This window comes from Corvus cornix, chromosome 24, assembly GCF_000738735.6.
Source record: "Corvus cornix cornix isolate S_Up_H32 chromosome 24, ASM73873v5, whole genome shotgun sequence".
Taxonomy (NCBI): Eukaryota; Metazoa; Chordata; class Aves; order Passeriformes; family Corvidae; genus Corvus; species Corvus cornix.
Genome location: NC_046353.1, coordinates 6,406,923 through 6,428,027, shown reverse-complemented (window position 1 = coordinate 6,428,027; position 21,105 = coordinate 6,406,923). Strand labels below are relative to the sequence as shown.

Here is a 21,105-nt window from a genome sequence, read left to right as displayed (position 1 = left end):
AATGTGCTTATATCAAGGTCATGGCCAGTCCCAGGGACATTTGTACAGGTCTTGTAAGTCCTGGGAGTTGGTCTGGCAGTAAAAAATATTTCCCCATTTCTCCTCAGCTCCTTGAAAACCAGCAGCAGGGCATTTTTTCTGCATGTATGTGTATAAATGTGCACACCTTTCCTGTTCTCTTTGGAGAGGATTTTAAGTACAACTTCACACAGAATTGTGAGGTTCTGTGGCAGCATCTCCTGCTCTGTGTAGGGCTTTATAAATATTTGCAGAGGACCAGCAGGTAACCTCATCTTCCCTTCTGCCTGGGTCAAGGGGGAGTTTCAGGTACTGGAAGAGGCACTGGGATAATGTTCTCTGCCTTGTAGAGTTACTCTGTGCCTCCCACAGGGAAATGACAGCAACATGGATCTGTATTTTTTGATTATTTTTGTGTATCCTGTTGAAATAACTGAAATACCACCTTGACTTTGGGGTGTGTAACATGTTTCATGAACTCCACAGCATCACAGGGAGAAAAGGTGCTGCTCTGCCTGATGCAGACTTTGTAAATGAGATTTTGGATCTGATTACAGCTAACAAGGAATGGACACTGGATATGGCATTGGAAACAGACACCCACAGATGTAAAGCCCTTGCTGCTGCCCACACAGGATGTTTAATTAGTACCTGGCTCCTTTTTGAATCAGGATGTGCCTCTGCTTAGGGAACATTTTTGACAAATCCCCAGTGGCTCATAAAAGAACAGAAGGGAACGTTTTTGGCCCATTCTCTCTTGTGCAGACGCAGAATTTCCTTGGTGCCTGCTAAGGACAAAGCAAAGTCTGGGTGCACAGAAACAGGAAGGCTCATAGGAAATAACCTCAGATTGCTGCTTCCTGGCAAAAAGGAGTTGTGCAATTGCAGTTGAAATGCATGCTGTGGTGTTGGATGGAGTTTGGAGGTGTCACCTGCTGAGCTCTCTGTGCTCCAGCCCCTTTGGCTGCCAAGTCGTGTCTGGGGAGCTGTGGCCAGAGTGTTGATATTCCTGCAGTAGCTGGGGCTTTAGAGGTGTTTTGTCATCATCCATCAGGTTCTGGAAGTGCTGATCAAGAGGGAGCTCAGTCACCTGTGCTGCACAGGGAGCATACAGGAAATACTGGTTTGGGAAGAAGCTTTCATGGTGTTCAGCACTGTTAGAGAGAGGGAATATTGAAACAGAAACTGCAGGTCCTTCTGGGTACTTGTTTGCCCACTCTTGATTTTACCTTTGCACGTGTTTCATAAAGGTTGGGATATGACTCTCTTTGGAGAAATAAGGAATTCAAAGGAAGCCAACAGCCAATGAGTGCATTAGAATATGTCCCAGTGTGTACTTTGATGGGCGAAATATTCTTGCTTTTGCTGGTGCCATAAATAAAGTATTTATAAGGCTAGTGATGCCTTGTCACTCAAACATCCTTTCCCAAACATTCCCCCTTTCCCAGCTATCCTAAAACACTCCCTAAGTCAGTAAATCAGAGAAACAGCACCCACTGATGTTTGACACTTTCTGTGCCAACAGAACAGGAAGGAAGAACAAGCACACCAAGGGATACCTTTTGTCACTGTCATGAACCTCAGAACTTCATAAAAATCCTGCTTTTTGTTACTTGAGTGTGCTAACAGAAGTGAATTGACCCTGGCTGGCTCTCTGCAGAAATGAGTGTGTGGCAGCATGTCAGGGGAAAACAGAACATCAGACCTGAGAAGGGGGCTGGTTCCCTGTTTGCTGTCACCATTCCTGGCTGTGGTGCAGAGGGTTGGTGCTGGCTGTTTGTGGGAGCTGGGAAAGTGGGAAGTGTTGGCATGGTGTGAGTGTGGCCTAGCAGGAAGCTTCACGTGCAGACACATTTTGTGTGGTGGAAGTCTTCTGTTCTAGGTGTGCACTGGATCTGTTTGCAATGGAAAATAAAATCATGTTGTTTTTAGAGAACATATTAAATTACTGCTGCATTTACAATAAAACAAGTGTGTTGAAAGCTTTAATTATATAATGGCAATACAAAAAGATATCAATCTCCATTCAGGAGCAGAAATGTTTGTCTTTTTCACTAACTGTGCTCTCTCCTGTGAGTTTTCCATGACATAATGGGAGGCATCAGGTCTGGATGGTGTTGCCTGCTCAGTTACTGCATAAAATACAAAGCAGAGCAGGCTTGAAGAGGTCACTTATATAGTTTAGAGATCACTTAGGTTTTGCTTGAAGGACTTTCATGGTTAAATTGAAGATCCTGGAGTGCCGGGAGAAGGGAGAATGGCTTCTGCTGCCAGTGGGCAGGGTTGGATGGGATATTGGGGAAAAATTCCTCCCTGTCAGGGTGGGAGGCCCTGGCACAGGGTACCCAGAGAAGCTGTGGCTGTCCCTGGAAGTGTCCAAGGCCAGGGGCTTGGAGCACCCTGTTCTGGTGGAAGGTGTCCCTGTCTGTGGCAGAGGGTGACACTGAGTGGTCTTTAAGCTCCCTCCCAACCCAACCCATTTTGTGTTTCCATGGTTTATGAAATGTTTTTCCAAATAAGGAAAAAATATTTTAAGAAACCCGCCCCAATTTCTGCACAAAGTTTGCAGAGAACATTTCAGTGAGCTCGTTTGTCTCTGGGAACGAAAAACCTCAGAGGGGGGAAGGAGCTGTGGCTTGGGCTGTCACATGGAATGGAGTCTCATTCTGTGAAGTGCCCAGAAGCAGAGAGGGAAACACAGATCACCGAGTCACATCCCTGTGGGAAGCCACCAGCCCCGTTCTGGGGAGAGCAGGGAGAGGAGCCTGGCACGGGAATGAACCTTCCCATGAACTGAGAGGGACTCAGCTCCTGGCCTGGGCAGATTTCTAACGCCCGAGCCATGGCCATAGGAAATCCCAGTCCTCTTTGGCAAGGAGATTGAAGGATGGTTACAGGCTCATTTTTGTTGCACTGGGCTTTTCCCTGCCCTGATGACAGGAAGAACTGTCTTTTCCAAGTGCTCCACTCCAAGTGGGAGTGATGTGGGAGCAAGGAGCAGGTGCTTTTCCAGGACGGTTCATTACCTGTTCCATGGCTCCGTAAGCCACATCCTCACCAGGAGTCTTTGGAAGTGCTGCTGGCAGGCTGCTCTGTTCCCTGAGGCTGCATTAGATCTTGTAATTTTGTACTCCTTTGTTCACTATATTTTTATTTTTACCCATTCTCTCACAGCCTTCTCTTTTTGCCGAGTTATTCATCATGCACTAAAAAGTCTCTGTTTCAGGTGTCAGTTCTGAAGTCATCCTGGTTACTGAGAGAGGGGGGAAGAGGCTGGCAGAGCACTGTTTAGTGCCCTTTTCCTGGGCACTGAAATTAATGTGTGCTGCTTTCAGCAAGATCTCATTGCTTTGGGAAGGGCAATAGCCCAGTCACTTCATTATCCTGCTGCTCTGCACAAGTGCCAGTGGAATAGAAACGCTGTCGTTTTCCAGACAACCCTTTGGGTGCTTCAGACAAATGCTTTCAAAAGCTGCCCCACACTTTCATTTTTTTTTTTTTTTTTTTTTCTTCCCTGTCAAAGTGACAAAGCTGTAAATCCCTTCATCATCTGCTCTAGCACATCACACCTGCAACCTTTTTTAATGCCTTCAAAATAATGGACAGTGTGCTTTCACTGGTAGGTACTTTACCAAATCATTAAGGCTTTATTTGTCTATTTATTTGTTTTCCCAAGAGAGTATTTTGTTACTGACAGCATGAGTCAGGACAATTAAAGGTTGCAGTGAAATATTGCAGCCTCTACTGTGATGCAACTGAAACGAAGTGTTACCTTAGTCATACTGAGAATAAACAATTCATGTACTGTAGGCTGCCTTAGCCCTTCCCAGCAAGTCCTTCCCCCAGAGCACAGCGTTTTGGGAGCTCCTGGGAGGGGGAGTGTTGTTCCTCAGCGTTTGTGTGCAAACAGGTTGTCAGCTTGGGTTAACACAGTGTCTGTGGTCATGTTTTTTGGAGAGAAGGCTTTTATGGAGGACAGGCAGCAGCTGGCACTCTTGGGTTTTACTCCAGGCTTCACTGACTCAGGCAATGCTGAGTCTTCTTGTGCATTATTTACACCATTATTAAAGAAGGAGTAACAAAAAGAGGTGTTTTACAGGAACATTTTGACTTAATTGTGAAGGGCTGCATGGCTCAAGTAGAAAAATTACTTCAGGGCAAAATTTTCTTTTATTCCTGTTGGCCTTTTGAAACAGGGTTGAAAGGTGGGTTGTATTTTCAGCAGGATTGTCCTTGTTCATCCCAACCCCTTGAGTTCCCTGAGCTGTGCCCGAGGTGCTGGGGGGGCTGGATGTTGGCACAGATGTCAGGAGGATGTTGCAGATGTTGTGATTGCCTTCACCCTGGTTTCCTGTTTTTAACTGAAACTGGTTGTGATACACCAGGCCAGGGTCCCCCCTGATCCCTCACTGCCAGCTCTTCTAACACACCTAATTCTGTGTGCCAGTCATGAAGCCCTGGCTTTCCTTGCCTTGCAGGGGTTAATTCTCTCAGTAGTTAATTTCTCAGCTTGTGTTGGCCATCAGGGGTGGTGTGATGGCAAAGGAGAACGTTCAGAGTGTCATTCCTAATGCTGTTACCTTTCAGCTGCCCTTTTTTCCCCTGCCCTCTGGTTTTATGGTTCCCTGCTGCAGCCAGCACAGTTCTACAGAGTTATTCTGCTGCACAGAGGAGCTGTTGGCATCCTCTCCTCTTTTATTACGCTGGTGCAGAAGCAGAATGGTGGCAGAGATGCAGAGTGGAACCAGGCCAGGCGAGATTTGAAAGGCAGAGATAAGACACAGTGCTTTTCAAGGGATTGGGTTTGCCAGGGAGGAATGGTGGAAAGGAATTGAAGTTACCTGATCCATCTCCTTTCTCTCCCTGCATTGCAGAGCATGTGAGCATCTGCTCAAATGTCACTGAATGCCACCTGGCTTGGGCCAGGCAGGTGCCCAGTGCCTTGGGGTCTCTCTGGGGTCCAGACTGAAGGGACAGCAACACTGCTGTGGGAATTTGGGAGGGTGGAGGATTAAATGTTCTTGAAAAGCTATTTGCATAAAGGTTTGCAAAGGAGAGTGTGAGTGAGAATATGTTCAAACTGAGCAGTGAAATCTGCACAGCTTGGCTTCCTCATCCATCTGCTTGGAGCACGTTATCTCTGTTTAACAGATTACATTTAATCTTACCATTGCAGGAGGAGCTGTTGAGCCTCAACAGGCATGGCAGAGCCCTCCTGGAAAGTTATGGAGAGAAACAGGAGCTGGAATTTCATGCTCAGGAGGACAACAGAGGAGGGGCAGAGATGCTCTGTCACCTTCCTGTCCTGACCACCTTCCTGGGCCTGGCAGGGCAGCAGACTCTCCTGCTCCTTTCCCTGGGTTCCCCAGGCTGGCATTCTGTCTGCTCTGTGCTTTCCTGACTTTTGCCCGGGCTGTAGCTTCCCCTCACATTGCTCACCAAGAAAAGCACCTTCACAGCGAGCCTGGCAGGTACTGGGGAGGCAGGGGTTAAAGCCAGGCATTCCTGCTCCTCTGCCTGCTCAGGTGTGCTGGGAGGGGATCGGGAATAGCAGAGACAGCTCTGTGCACACAGGCAGAATTCCAGCCTGGGAGCTCTGCTTCTGTCTCTTTATTTCTTTACTGACTTTTTTATGGTACTTGTCCTTATTGAAAAAACTTTCCTATCAGCTGCTGTATTTTTTTTTCCTTTTTTTTTTTTTCTTCCTGCTGAGTCATTGCACAACTCACCAGTCATTTGTGAGCTTTGCTTTCTGGAGTCCTGACTCGGTTGTCACGTCCCTTTCTGCTTTCCTCCTGCCTTCAGTGTACCTGCACTCTATGCAAGCACTCCTGCAGAGCTGCTCCCATGGTGTCCCTCTGTGATCAGGGTGAGTGGGGCATGGTCTAGTGGCAGGATTTGTCCTGTGCGCAGGGCCCTGTTATTCCTGTGATGTTCACATTCTGGAATTGTTCATTTTCTGTGCGCAGAGGCAGCTGGTGGATGCAGACACGTTCTCCTGGAGCCGAGGGGACAGGAAACCTTGTTTGCTTTTGCTTTTCCATGCATTACACCACTGGCATCTGCTTAGGCAATTCAACATCTTTCATGTTTTTCATCCCCTATAATGTGTTAGAGGGGGCCTCTGTTCTTTGAGTATCTTTCCAATCTTGACTTGACTATGATTATATAGTTCACTGGTTTTGTCTTTCTTTATCCCTCCTTCCTTCTGCTTTTAAAATTAGGTTGGTATTTCAGAGACTTTCTTGTCTGGCTCGATATAAAATTAAAGAGGTTTCATAAGCCCACAAAATTTTGAAGCAGTGCAGTTAAAATGTTTTGTTTTAAAAGGTTGCATTTTTTTTTCAGTTTCAGAATGTCATTGTCCTCAGTCACAGGTGTTTCTGTAATTCTTGTATTTTGTTTTTCATAGTTTGCTTTTAAAATTAAAACACAAATATGACCTCTAATTTTTTCTCCAAAGTGTTTGTTTCAGATGCTTCCCCCCTAGTTAATTAGAAATAACAACAACCAACAAAACTATTCTTTTTTCCTGATCTCTGGCATTGCCAGGGGATTAGGATGATGTTGCATGATGAGGCGTTGCAGCACCCTTACATGCCCAGGGACTCAGCTCCAGTATTTGCAAAGCACAGATAAATGTCCAGATTCTCAGTTAGTAGGAAGAGACACAGGCTGGCAGCAGGGCAGGATCCTGAGTCTGGTTTAGCAACCAGATCCAGTGAGTGGCATCCTGCCTGTGGCAGGGGGCTGGAATTCCATGAGTCTTAAGGTTCCTTCCAACCCCAAACCTTCCGGCGTTCTTTGATCTACAAAAGCCCCCCGAGGTTCAGAGGGCAGGAGGTGGCCCAGATCAGAAGGAGGTCTCTGAGATGGTGATGTCCCTCATCACGTCTCTGTGCAGGTGACCCAAGGTGTCCCCACCCTGGAGCTCTGATCTGCCCGGCAGCAGCTCCCAGGCCTGGCAGCTCTCCTGGTCTAGCACAACGCCAGCCCTGTTTGGAATGGGATTACTTTTCCTCCAGGGCAGTGTCTAGAGCTGGGCAAGCCCCTCTGCTGGGCACCAGGTGAAGGTGGGAGCTGCTCCCTTGGCCCTGGCAGGGCTCTGTCCCCGGAGCCTCCTGGCTGGTGGAGGTGCTGTCTCTGAGCTCTGTGGTGATGCTGCTCTCTGCAGCCCAGAGTTTCCCTGCTCAGTGGTCCTGGTCAGTCTTTCTGTCGTAGCTTGCTGCTTTCCCTTCTCATTTTCTCTTCTTTGAAAGGAGTTCATAGAGTAATGGGTGAGGAGGAGGTGTTGCATAAGCCCTCCATGCTCAGAGGCACAGTTTGGGAAAGGGCATAGCTCAACTCCTGAGCCTTCTCAGAGAGGCTCTCGTATTCCTCGGGAGAGTGCCCTGATTGCCTGCTGGGAGCTGGGCTGGCTCTTGTCTCTGCTCCACCAGGATACAACATTTCATGGCAAGGATTGAGTGAGAGCAGAGTGTGATCCCCTGTGCAGGAGAGTGGTGTTCTTCCTGGGCCTCAATTCCTGTTTCTCCAGGCCCTGATGAGGTGTTTGATATTTCCTTGTGTGATGAACTGGGAAACTGAAGTTATTTCCTACTTTAGGGCCAGTCTTCCTCTGAAACATTGGACAACTTAGGTGACCTGTCAGTTACTTTGGTTTTTGGAAAATGGATGGAGATATTCTCTTTGCTCACCTCTTGTCTGCTTTGATGTAGACAGTCCTTGCATTAATGTTTTATGGTTTCTTGGCATATCCAAGTACAGCTTTTAGCATAACTGGGGTCAGTGTTTATTATCAGAAGCCTGTACAATACGGGTTACACCTGGTGTTTCAGTATCATGCTCTTCTGAGCAGCTTTAGAGTTAAGGTTTGGGTTTATGATGTACCATCTCTCAGTCTCCCCTCCAAAAAGAAAAATACATCTAAATTAGACTGAAGGCTTGGCTAATTGTTCTTTCTGTATTCATCTGTGAGGCAGCAGGAAACCAAGCAGCAGGGTTTCCACTGAGAGCAGCCGTGTGCACCAGCTCGGCTGCCTTTGTCCCGCACTGCCTGTGGGTGTCCAGGGGAAGAGGGACAGTAGTGGCTGCAGCTGGACCCTTGAGAGCCAGGCAAGGGGGAGTGAGGAGCTCTTTCCTGGTTATTGGGGGTTTTATCATTCACTGAAAATGCTAATTAACAATTGTGAATTATTCCAAAAGCCAAAGTAAATGTGTTTCTGATTGTTAAAGACTTCATCAGTGCTGGGTGTGTTGGCAGTGAAGGGAAGTGTGCAGTGGCACCCTGTGAGAGGGTTTGACCCCTGTGCCCCTTCATCTGCAGCTCTCAGGCACTGCTCCTCCGTGTCCCCCCTGCATCTGCTGCACCCCTCCCACTTCCATCTTCCTGTTCCCTGCATCACAAACACCCGTGCAGAGGGGTGGCAGGGCAGGTCTGTCCCTGGGCTGGGTGAGCCCAGGGAATCATGAATTGTTTGGATTCATGGCTCTGCTGTCGAGAGTTAATTACAGTGTGGCTTTGCACATTCCCTGCCCGTGTGACCCCCACCTGCCTAAATCTGTCCCTGATGATGACTTGCTGCAGTTGGAGGCCTCCATTTAATTCCATTTAGCTGGTCAGGAGTTGTCCAGTAGGAATAATAATACTGAAATATATAAGTAGTGATTTCTAGATGGAGAAAGGACTGAGCAGCCTCCTGTTTGCTTTGAAATGCAGTGATAATGGGAGGGTAGGAGGAGGGCTGTTGTAAATATGATGCGAGGACCAGCCATCATTTAAGACTATTTATTTAAGTCAGAGTAACTGGAGCTACTCTTTATTTCTTTGCTTATGCTTATCTTTTATTATTTGTTCAGCTATTCAGGTTCTGGTGTCCCAGAGTTCATTTCCATTCATTTCCTTGTAAGAATTCACTAGCAAGTCTACTTGGGGTGGGTTTTTTTCCCCTGGTTTCAACCACAGAGTGCCCCATAACCACACAGACGACAGTTTGGGTGTATTGGATGGATAGAAGGTGTGGGATGGATAGAAAGTGTAGCTCTGGGTGGGTGACTGGCTCCATATAAATGTTTTAGTTGGAGAAAGGTTTCCCTGCTCAGCAGCTGTCTGACTGGGCAAGTTCTGAATGTTGTTTCATGTTATGAGCAGTTGTCATTCAGCAGCAGGTGAGGCTGATTGTAACTGATGAGGTAAAAAACCTGATGATTGCTCTTGATCATTCCATGTGCTGAAAGCATCATTTTTCCAGGATGTGCTTCCATGAGGGAAGACTAAATTTGCCATGGCTTTGCATTGGCACTGAACTACAAAGAAACCCCAGATCAGCCCAGATGCTTGTCGTTGGTTTAGGTTTAGGTCATTCTTCACAATTTGGGGTCTCATTTGGCGAGTGCCTCATTTGGATCAGCTGGGAGCAGGTGGGGTTTGTTCCTGCTTTGTGTGATGGTGAAGTTTGAAGGGTCCAGCAAGGGGCAGAACAGCACTTGCTGGGCATTGAGAAGGGCTGGCTGGGAGAAAGCTTGGTCTTACCAAGACAAACAAAAAGAGGAGAGTGCAGAGGAAGTGCAGGGAACAGGTTCTGACTGAGAGCTTGGTGACAGGGTCCCTGTTGGCGTCACTTGGGTGAGGACAGGGAGCGAGGGTGAGCCCTGCTGTGGGGTGTAGATCATTCCCACCACAGCCAGTGGCAGTGGGAAAGGCCCCAAGGTAGGACATCCCACTGCCCCATGAAGAACCTTTGCTGATGTACCCGAGTTCAGACTCCTGGGCAGAGCAGGAAGGTGGCAGCAGCATGTTTTCCCATCTCAACTTCAGAGCTGCTTGTGGCAGTTTATTAATGGTAAGTTAGAGGTTCGTGCCCTTTTCCCTAGAGGTATTTTTTTAAATACTTTTATACTTGTTCCTGAGTCAAACTAAAGAAATCCAAGCCAGGGCTCAGTGATTCTGATTGTTCAGTGATTTCCTAATTCTTTTTCTTATCCTGGGCAAAGTGATGAGAGAAACCTATTCCAGAGGAATTTTTTTTATTGACTGTCACTGTGTTCTTCTGAAAGAAAATGCCGAACACCTACTAAAATAACATCTTTTATGTGTTGCCAAATAAAAGAGCAGGTTTGTTCAGTAATACATATGCAAAAGCATGAGGGTTCTGTGATTATTTTTGTAAAGCTTTTTAATAACTAAGAACATGTCTCAGAGCTTGTAAAAGCTGAATATTCCAAGAACTTATTCTTTTCATAAAGTGCTTAAAGAAATGCCAGTTAACCTGAATACAGATTCTTACATCCCAGTTGCACAAAGCTCTTAGTTCCATGTTCCAGTCCCTTCCAGAGCATGGAGTGCATTTCTCTGTACCCACTTGTTGTACTTGGAGATGGATGTTACTGAGCTGAGACATAAAACACACCCAGGTGAGACAAGAGGTTGCCAAAACTATGGTGGAAGGGCAGGATAAAAAGGAGGCGAGTCTGTTGACCCCCAGTTGCTTGTTGCTGCTTTCAGGTTTAGAGATTTACTGAAGGTGGCTTGGGGTTGATTTTACTGTGTACCTACAGAACTGTGCGTGGTGGGAAGGAAGCAATCAGAGGGTTTGTTTTATAGTACAGTGTTGGCTTCCCCTTTTCCATCCTCCCTCTTTCCCTCAATGGGTGGGAGAAGTGTTCAGTTGTTTGGTGCCTTGGAGCCTGCTTGGTGGTGCCAAGGTCCTGCTGGGACAACCCTGTGGCTGTGTGAGAACGTAGGCAGTGCCCTCAAGCTCTGGAATCACAAAATTCCAGACTGGTTTGGGTGGGAAGGGACCTCAAAGCTCATCCAGTCCCACCCCTGCCATGGGCAGGGACACCTTCCACTGTCCCAGGCTGCTCCAAGCCCCATCCAGCCTGGCCTTGGGCACTTCTAGGGATCCAGGGGCAGCCACAGCTGCTCTGGGCACCCTGTGCCAGTGTAAACCTCAAAGAAAAGAACTCCTTCCATATGTCTAATCTAATTTTATCCTTTTTCAGTTTAAAGCCACGTTCTCCCCTGGGCTCAGGGGCTTTGCTTGTGCAGTGAGGGTTAGGAGGGCTTGGGAGATTCTCAGAGCGTTGGGGACACCAAGAAGTCAATTGGGAATAAAAAGCTGATTCCCAAGGTGAGAGGGGCTGCCTGTGGTACCTGGAGATGCCTTTTTCTGCTAAAATGGGAACTGTCCTGCCCAGACTTGCCCTTTTGTCCGCAGGTTTTAAATTCCAGCTAATCTGGTCTTGTTTGTGCAACTTTTCTTTGAGAGCTCAGAAAATGTGGTTTAAATGTTCTTGCAAATTAATAAACAAGACGTATATTTGGAAGTCTGAAACCACAGTAAAGCTCCTGAGCAGAGATAATTGTCTGACTGTATTGGAGCTTATATTAAAGCATGTCCAGAGAGCAGGAGCAGGGCAGGAAACCAATATATTAATTAATCTCTGCAGTGCCATTGGCCTTGTGTGCTTCCCTCTGCAGAGGAACATTCATAGTGGAAGGGTTGTCATGTCCACTGTGGCATTTAAAAAATTAATCAGGTGATAGTGCTGATTGCTAAAAGATCTTTATTTAAAACTTCCTATATTTAATTTTTAAAAAGTTTTTCTAACATCATATATTCTTCATTTAAGAAGAGAAGTTAATGCGAAGAAAAAAAAGGTTTTTTTCCTTCCTTAGAGAAAGAGATTTCAGGCAGCTGGAGAATCTCATTTAGCAGGTGGAGATGCACATCAAATGGGAAGTGATTCTTTCCTTAAAAAAAATACTTTGTAGGAATAGAAACCCCAGAACTAAAAGTTTGTGTGAAGGGGTTTGTGGTGACCAATTGCCTTCTGTAGCTGAAGGACAGTAATTGGCATTGGGGATCCCACAGCCCTTCCACGCCATCCTAGTGCATTGGTGATCTTGGGCTCCCTGGGCATAGGTGTGCCATGAATTTGGAATTTGAACATTGGGAAAACCAGACAATTTGGTGCTTAAAGTATTTTAAAGCTATCTTTGTGGCTGTACCTAACGTGGTTAATTTTTGAAAGCCATCGCAGCCAGTAGGATGGGATCAACGTTTCATTGTAGCAGTGCAGATCCTGCTCAGACCTCTGTTCCCACAGTTCAGAGATTCCCAGCCTCCTTTATGGATAGATCTGCCAGGGAAGCCTACATTCCGTGAGAAGGGCACCTGAACTAAAGAGCTGCACAGCACAGTGAGCTTGTGTTAATTTTTTGACTTCTGCTGCCCACATTTGCTGTTCTGAGACCCTCACACATCCACACCCCCCAGGCTGAAACCCACTGAGCTCAGCTCAGAACCAGGCAATAAATGCATCCTGAGTAGCCTGGAGTGCACAGAAATGCAGTTTGCTGATATTTGAATGACATTTCATTCCAGTGATTTTTCGATATTCTCCTACTGTAATATACTGTTACTCTCCTGATTTTCCTTGTGCAGTGCCTTCCCACATAATTGAATTTGGGCTCTCTGATGATGAACTTCCATCAAAAGTAGCAATTACAGCTTTCAACAGTGTCCAATCAATCACAGCAGCCCTTTAGTTGTGCCAGGTTCTCGCTCTGTGGCCAAGGATTAAACACAATCCATTTAGCATTTGTTTATTTATGAGGTGGGCTTGGAGCTGACCTTGCCAGGCTTTTCCAGCTTCATGTGCTGTGATCCTGGAGTCAGACTTCAGAAATCTTGTTTTACGTAATACAGATGGACATAATGTAATCAGGGAGGTGTTGACAAAGCTGATTTGAAACACGCTAAATGAAATCCTCATCAGGTCAGCACTGTCAGCCTGCAATTCCTGTCTCTTCTTTCATTTTTCCTGAGGCTCGTGAGCTATCTCTCCTTTCCATATTGTGTGATTATTTTCTTCCTTTCCACTGTATTAGCTTTAATTTCATGGACACAGAGTTTACTCAGAAAATTGGGCTGAGAGGGGTATGTGCATTTTGGTGTTTTCCCCATCTCCCTAATGTAATTTCCTAGTTTTTGTGTGTGTTTGTGGTATAAGTCTGAGGTCAGAAATGAAGATGTATCAGTGTTTGTCACATGATTCCAACTTCTTGCCCAAGTGTTTATAAACTTTGGGTCAAATTTCAGTTCTTGTTTAATAATTTTTCTTCCTTTCCTGGTGGCAATGGGTGGCTCATGAGATGTGAAAAGTTGACTTAATTCTGCTGTCATATATTGTAGGGTGACACCCACAGCACTTTACATCTTGACTGATTTATTTTAAACCCTCTGAAGCAGAGTTTTCAAGGTATTTCTCTGTTGATTCGCTGCTGGATTACGTTTCCAAGCTATGATTGAGAGTTATGGGATTAAAACTCTACTCGTCACATTCGGAAGGACAGGGATGCTCCACCCAGGCTAGGATGGGTTATTTTTGCCTTTTGTGCAAATTATTTGAGCAAAACAAACACGAGATTTTATCAGGTAGTGTTTGAAGCTCATTGGTTTTCAGTCTAGATTGGTGTCAGCACAGGCCTTAATTAAATTGTAGCCTTTGGGGTAAGATTTATGTCTTGGAAAACATAATTTTCTGTGGAGCGCTAAATCCTCTTGAATTGTTGGTTCTGTAGGGCAGACCTGTGCTTTTCCATCAGGGGAGCAATCTCCAGGCACAACAGCAGTGTGATAGAAATAATAAAGAAACCAATAAATCAGTTCTGGTCGGCTCTCACCTCTCAGGTGGAGGTCAGGAAGAAAAGTCACGGGTGGGGGGAGCAGCCAGGAGAGGCTGCAGTGCCCGATGTCCCCACGGAGGAGAACAGCTCCAGATCATATTTGGCATTTAATCTAAGGAACACATTGCCTGCCCAAGTGGGATGTGCCAGGCAGGCAATTAACTCTCTGCCAGGAGCCTGGCAGGGCTCTCACACGGTCGGCACCTCGGGAAGGAATTTGTCACCACTCTCACATCCTGCCGTTCACCGGGTGTCACAGGGCACCAGAGCCATGGCAGTTGTGTCACTCCTCTGAAGAACCTGAATTATGGCAACAGACACTCTTGTAGGGGTCCCACAATATTTTAAGAGTTTTGTCCTTGTTTAACTTGAGGAGCTCTTTCCACAAACCCCTTTTTGTGTTTCTTTCTCTCTTGTGCAAACAGAAATGTGAAAATATGTTGGATTTGTGGATGTGGAACTCCTTCAAAACCATAGGGGAGGTTCTTGTCTAGTGAAAGGTGTATTTAAAATTTACAATTTTATAAACAAGCAGGAACTGTAGAGTTTAGGGACATCAAGCTGCATATTCATCTATTTAATATAAAGTTTACTTAAGATAAAGTTTACTTAATACAAATCACCCTGCAGATCTCCTGTGGGTGTTTCCTGCCCTGTGACACAACTGAGTGTGAGCAGGCAGGACCCAATGCTTGATAAGGCACCAGAGGGTTTTAATTCCTGATAGGGCACGGAAATACCATAAACGATGGGAGCAGCTAATGGGGTTTGAGAAGGTGGAAAAGGACATGAGATGTTTTCTCAATACAGTTGTGTCGTGTACAAATGTACAAGTTCTGACTAAATTAATCAACTTGACCTACCAGAGAACTTCAAAGGGTGGGTGTGAAAGTGGGCTGGGCCTTCTGCGAAATGTCCTGTAAACATTTGTTCCAGTACATTTGGTTCTCAATTTACAATGAAGAAGGGTTCATTCATCTGCAGAGGAATTGCTTAATGGCCTCTGTACACCAGAACTTTTATTAATATAACGGTGTCACATTTCATTGCAAGGGCAGAGCTGCTGAGAGGTTGAGGAAGTGGCATTTTAAGTAAAATTATATTTCTATTCTAATGGCCAGGATTAAATTCTGTAGTGGCTTCTCACTCATTTACATCTCTCCTGAAATACCCAAGTGGAGCCATTATAGAGCAGCTCCTTTAGTTTGTTTGGCCTTCAATGTTTACAAGGTCCATGTGTCAGTGTTCTGTGTAAGCCCTCCTGGGATTTGAGGTATTTTCCCCTCCCGTGGAAAAGAATCCATGGCAGAAACAAGACAACTTGTCTTGTTACAGCTTGACATGTGTGGTGAATCAGACATATGTATGTTGTGCTATTTATTTGCTCTATAAATTAAAATAATGTCAAATATCCATAATACACATGCATATAAAAATGTGAGAATGTGATTATACCTATAGATAGTATTCCAGGCTTGTCTTGGGGTGAGGCCAGGGTTTTCCCTGTGCCTGGCTGGTAGGAAAGCTCCTTCCCCAGCTGTTGCTCTGAGGTTTTACATGCCCACAGGAAACCTTGTAAAAAGGACAGTGTGTTGAGAAGCTGCTTTTCTTCCAACTCTCCCCCCTTTCTGGCCCTGCTCCTCTCCCTGCTTCATTGCTGCAAGTTCACGAAGTTATTTTCCTTCATCCAGGCCACTGATGGGCAGGAAAAAGCCACCAGACTTAATCCATAAAGGACTAATATTACCTGCAGCATCTCCAGCCTTCCTTGCTCTCTGTCTCAGATGGCAGGGAATTAAGTAGGGGCTATTAAAGATTAATAAGTGTGCACAGATGGTTATCAAGTGCTGATAATTGTGTCAGAGAGAAAATATTCGGTATCATTTCCAATATTTCTGTGGTACTGTGACTAAGTTTGAATTTCCCGCAGCAGTAGAATATTCCAAGTCTGGCAAAAGCTCAAAGAACTGACTGTTTTAAAGGCTCAATTTTGCATGCAGAGCTTTTCTAATTTGCAGTAAAAGTCCAGAACACCTTCACAGGAAGAATAATGGGACTGCATTTTGGGATCTCAGTGGGAAGGGTTTGGGAAGAGTTTATCGTGGAATTTTATAGACACAGATGAAAGAAATGGAGTGTGGTAAAAAGAGCGGGGTGCTGTGACATCCGTGTTGATCCAGTGTGAGGATACAGACCCTGAACATGCTCCTGATTCCCAGGATTATTTTCAATTAGGACATACTATCCTCTGCACTCACGCTCACCACTGCAGCCAACACATTTCAGAGGAGAAATCTGGCAGGAATTGCTGGAAGCCTGAGAAGCTGTTTGGTGAATCCATTTGTACTCCCAAGTGCTGATGAAGATGTAAATGCAGTCCCATTATTTTCAGATCTTCAAACTGAGCAAGCACTTTGATAAGCTGATTGTTTTAGCTGCTCTAGAAGGTGGGTCTTGATCACATCACCCTTCCTTCCACTCTGTCACCTCAGGGAATTAGACTGAAGCTGCTGTGGGATAATTTGTTTAGAATCTTTTTATTCAGCTGCAATATGGTCAAACCCCAACGTGTAGAAATCCTCAGGATGAGCCTTTTTCAAAATCATGGCACTGATTTAAAAAGTTGAGGTTTTTTTCTTTTTTTTTCTTTTTTGGTTTATCTCTTGTTTCTGAGTTGCACAACTTGGTTTCCTCTGCTTTAAATTAAGTGGGAAACCTCTCCTGTGGTGGAGCTGGGGCTGTGAGAGCCAGGCCAGGTCTCCTCCTCTCGATGTGCAAAGGAGAATTGAAGCAGCAAATTTTTAGTCTTTCAACCCCCAAATCTTTTTAAACATCTATTGCAAAGGTGAGGGTCTCCTTTCTGAGCTGACATTGCGCCTCTGTATTCTAAATCACGGCACTTTCATCCAGGTTTTTTTCAGCTCTCTGCAGCTTTCCCCAGGTAGGTGCATTTTTTCCCTCCTGAGGACATGGGTGATGTTTAGGGTGGGAAGGACACACAAGCCCGGTGAGCAGCATTTCCCTGGGGCATTGTGACTTTCGGTTTTGAGGCTCATTTTCTCTGGGATGTGTTTTTTATTGGAGCAGAAATATGATCACAAAGCTGGGGAGATGAAATTGTACGGGCTGAAATTCCTAACCCAGCCGTGCCATTACTGCAGTGTTAATTACTTCATCCTTAACCCTCTTGGAGAGAACAAAGCAGAGTTAAGTGCTTTGGCCCAGTGTCAAGCAGCATGTTGGGGTTTCAGAACTTCAAATCTTGGATCTGAAGCAAAGGAGTTTCATTAACTGGCTTTCACCAGGCGTGTTTCAGTCAAGTGGTGCATAAATCAGCAGGGTTAGAAACCAGCCCTTGCTGCCCATGCCTTTGCACTGCTGGTTATCAAAATGCTTATCCTAAATAAATAAGTGGTGATCTATTAAGGGAATAAAAGCCTGCCTGAATATCACATTTAATGAAACTGGAATGGGTGATACCAGACTATGAACAGGCCTTTGGTACTTCAAGTCTACGCCATGATCTCTGCAAAGGCACATTTATACAAACAAAGTGAAAAAAGAATTCATATTTGCAGAGTGCTGTCATGTGGAGGGGCTGAGGAGCTTTTATGAATTCCTTCTCAGTTTTCATTTTGAGCCTCTGATCTCTGTGCAGCCTTGGAATAACCTTCACAGGGTATTTGGAAGATGGCTCCTTATCTGAAGAAAAGCTTCACTTGGTCACATCAGGCTGATTTGAGGTGCTCACTCTTCAGATAGGATCAGGAAGGGATGAGATGAGAGCTGATGGATCAGGCCTTGGGATGTGGAGTCAGACTAAGATTTGAAAACTGTTTTCCCCATTTCAGGCAAAACCTCCAGGAGGAGGAATCAAATGTGCGTATTTCTCCTTACAAGTGTGTGTTTCTCTTGCTGTTTGCCTGGGCAATAGGAACCATTTTTCTGAAGTGGACTGAAAATTAGTCCTCTGCATTTTTCTGTGTTGTGAGACTTGCAAATTGTGCAGTGATTAAACAAAATTATCCACTGATTGGTTAGGAAGTGCAGACTTCTCTCCATCAGATTTACACTCTTGTCCTGCTTGTATAATGAGGAAGTGGGGGAAACTCAGGAGTCCTGGCTGTGAAAATCGTTTTATGCCGTCACATAACTGAGCACTGTAACAGACTGGGTGTGAAATTACCTAGGAATTGTCACTGAATGTCCAACTTCTGTCCTCCTTTCCAGAATGATGAAGTCCTCTGTCCACACAGAAGAAGATGACTTTGTTCCAGAGCTGCAGAGGAGCATCCATCCCAGGGAGAGGCCGGACTGGGAGGAGACGCTCAGCGCCATGGTAAAACACCTGGCTTACATCTCCTCCTCCCATTATTCACCATTCTGAACACTCTGCTCCTCTACTCCATTTATACTCCCTGAGTTTCAGCTTTTTTAATGGATTGCACAGTACTTTGAACAAGGCCAAAATGCTTCCCTTCCTCTGGCAGTTTGTCAAGGAGAGGGAAGGAGCTTTCACAACGCTTCTGCTCTATTAATGCGTGCCCCAAAGCAGGTCTCGTAACCAATTAAAAGGTCCATAATGTCACAACGATTTTCAGTCTGCATTAACCTCTTTTTCAGCAAGACTTCTGAGCATGAAGGGAACTTCTTGTAAAAACATGCTCTTTGAAGCATGTAGCATTGTGGAGGAATGAGATTTTAGCAAAATGCTGGCTAAGTCTACATAAATAAAACCTCAGCCTGAGAGCAAACCTGCCATCAGAGGGACCAGAGCTGCAGAAAAGCACACGCAAAGGTGCTGTTCTCATCTCACAGAAGGCACTCAGGTGGGCAGTGGGCCTCAGACACCTGGATTACCTTAAGATACATGGGGGTTTTTGCAGCCACAGCTTCTCTGGGCACCCTGTGCCAGGGCCTCTCCACCCTCACAGGGAGGAATTTCTTCCCAATATCCCATCTAGCCCTGCACTTGGCAGTGGGAAGCCATCCCCCCCCCGTCACCCTCTGCCTGTGTAAAGTCTCTCACCCTCCTATTTACAAGCCCCCTTTAGGCACTGACAGGGGCTCTGAGCTCTCCCTGGATCCTTCCCTTCTCCAGGTGAACACCCCCAGCTCTCCCAGCCTGTCAATTTTTGCAGTTTTCACTTTGTAATTTTTTTTCCTCCTTGTGTGAGGCTGTTTCTGCCTTCTCTCCACCTTGGCCCCGGTTGGGAGCACTGTCTGTTCCCATCAGCACTGCTCAGGCAGCAGCACCTGCTCCCAGCTCGGAGCTTCCCACACCCTGGAGTCTGGTGGGAGTCGCTGTGTGACACCTCTCTGCTGTCTGTGACCCCCAGCTGTGTCTCAGAGCTGGCAGGCTGTAATTCAGTGTCCTCACCTGTGACACAGGTTTCCTGGCATATCTCATTTGTTTTGTCCTGGTTGATTTGCAGTGAAGGGAATGTTCACCTGCTTGAGGCTGTTGTGCTCATGGACACTGTTCAGTGTTTATTTTATCCTGCATCATGTTACTCTCATTAATTCAGGTTTTAGAACACATTTGCTGGCACACAGCTCTGTGCCAGCAATGCCAAAACTGACTGGTCTAGTGGAGAAGAGATTGAGAGGATGATAAACAGGGGAATTCCCAGCTGGAATTACTGCACAGGGACTTGGTGTGATGAGGGACAGTAAAGCTATTGAACCTGTATTTAGAGTGGCTGGATTTGTGCTCACAGTGTTGGTTTGACCTCAGGGTCCTCTGAACACAGTTTAAAGAGGAGGGGGAAAATCTCACTTGCTTGTGTTTACTCTGTTGAGCGAATCAAATTTCCACTTTCAACCTCTGCCTTACCTCCAGTCAGGGGCAGTATTTAGATGTAAATATTTGCAGGACCTTGTTCAGCACTGTCACTGTTCTTCTCTGTTTAACCAGCATATCTTCAATATTCTGCCTTTTTCCTGATCATTTTAAGTCTGAGATTTCTCCCTTCACTCTATTCCTTCACTTTGCATTTTTAGCAGCCTCTGGTTCAGCCTTGTCCCAGAGATTGCTCCTTCCATGCTGTGTGACTGTCTCAGAGTGCCACAGTACATCTCAGTTTTGCTTAGTGGCCATTGCAGATGCAGTTTTTAGGTTTATTGCTGCTTGAAGCCCCAGCCCCCAGGGAATGGAGGCTGCAGGGCTGGAGAAGTTGCTCTCTCCATTGGTTCCCCTGGCTGCTGCTGGAGCCCTGACAGGCACCAGGCGTTGTCACCTTGCATGAATTTCACCTTCTGCTGGGTGAGCAAAGGGAGCCGAGGGACACTGCGGGCAGCTGGGCACTCACCTGGCACTTGTCTCCTGAACTCTGCCTTGGTACGTGCTTTTATTGGGAAAAGTCAATTTATGCATTCACAGTTACATGAATGAGTCATCCCTACTCTTCCTCCCCGCTTTTATCCACAATATTTTTCAAAGTGCTTATTATTAATTTATGTAAGTGCTTTGTTTCCAGAGCTTTTTCTTAACAAGAAATAAACTGAAGGTCTTTCTAAATGTGTGGAGGTTGAATGTCCTCCTATACTGTAAGTGTAAGGTGACAGAAATTCTTACTTTTAATGTTTCTGTCATTGCCAGTTCATTCTGGGCACCTGAGTAGGTTCAGTCCTTCTTCCCTCCTGTCTTCTTTAGTTTATTTATACTTCCACCTGCTTTTTAACACTGCTTGTTTTGTGTTTGTGGTTTAGCAGGAGGACAAGTGATTTTGTGTTGGAGACCTTATTTATTTAGGGGAAATCCCAGAACTGTGGGATGGTTTGGGTTGGAAGAGACTTTAAAGCTCATCCACTGCCACCCCCCTGCCATGGGCAGGGACACCTTCCACTATCCCAGGTTGCTCCAAGCTCCACCCAGCCTGGCCTTGGACACTTCCAGGGATCCAGGGACACCTCGTCCTCAGTGTTTCTGGTGCAGTTCTGTGTTGGAGGTGAGGTCCAGGCAGAAGGGGAGGCAGCCCTGGCTGGACAGGGCTCCCAGGAGCTGGGTGATGTGGCAACTGCCTGTGTGCTCCTCAAGCATTGCTGTATTTTGTATTCCCCCCCCCCCCCCCGGCTCATGCTCTGTATTTTTAGAATTTGGGTGTATCAGGCACATTTTTTTCTGGCTGTTTCAGCCCCAATTCCCACTGTGCTGCACCTGCTGGGTAACCTTCACACATCCCGGGATTTCTGCCTCTGCTCCACTTAAGAAAATGCAGTTGATGATACTGATGTTCTTCATAGAACACTTCTGAGTTCTGGGGCTGAAAAGCCCTGTGTGAGCCAAGGAAAATTGCAGTTTATGGATTTTCTAACATTTCTCTGAGACAGTAATGTTATTTTAAAGGAAAGGGGTATCTTTTCCTTGTCAGGCCCTGTTGAGTGCTCTAAGT

The 21,105-nt window shown here is 45.9% G+C and overlaps 1 protein-coding gene across 1 annotated transcript in view; it reads left to right on the top strand.

Annotated features, from left to right (window-relative positions):
- Positions 1-21,105, top strand: part of ARHGAP32 (Rho GTPase activating protein 32) — a 176,336-nt gene that overhangs the window by 9,513 nt on the left and 145,718 nt on the right. Inside the window, 1 exon segment of the mRNA XM_039565052.1 lies at positions 17,942-18,050. Coding sequence (XP_039420986.1) covers positions 17,943-18,050 — 108 coding nt within the window. The 5' untranslated portion in view covers position 17,942.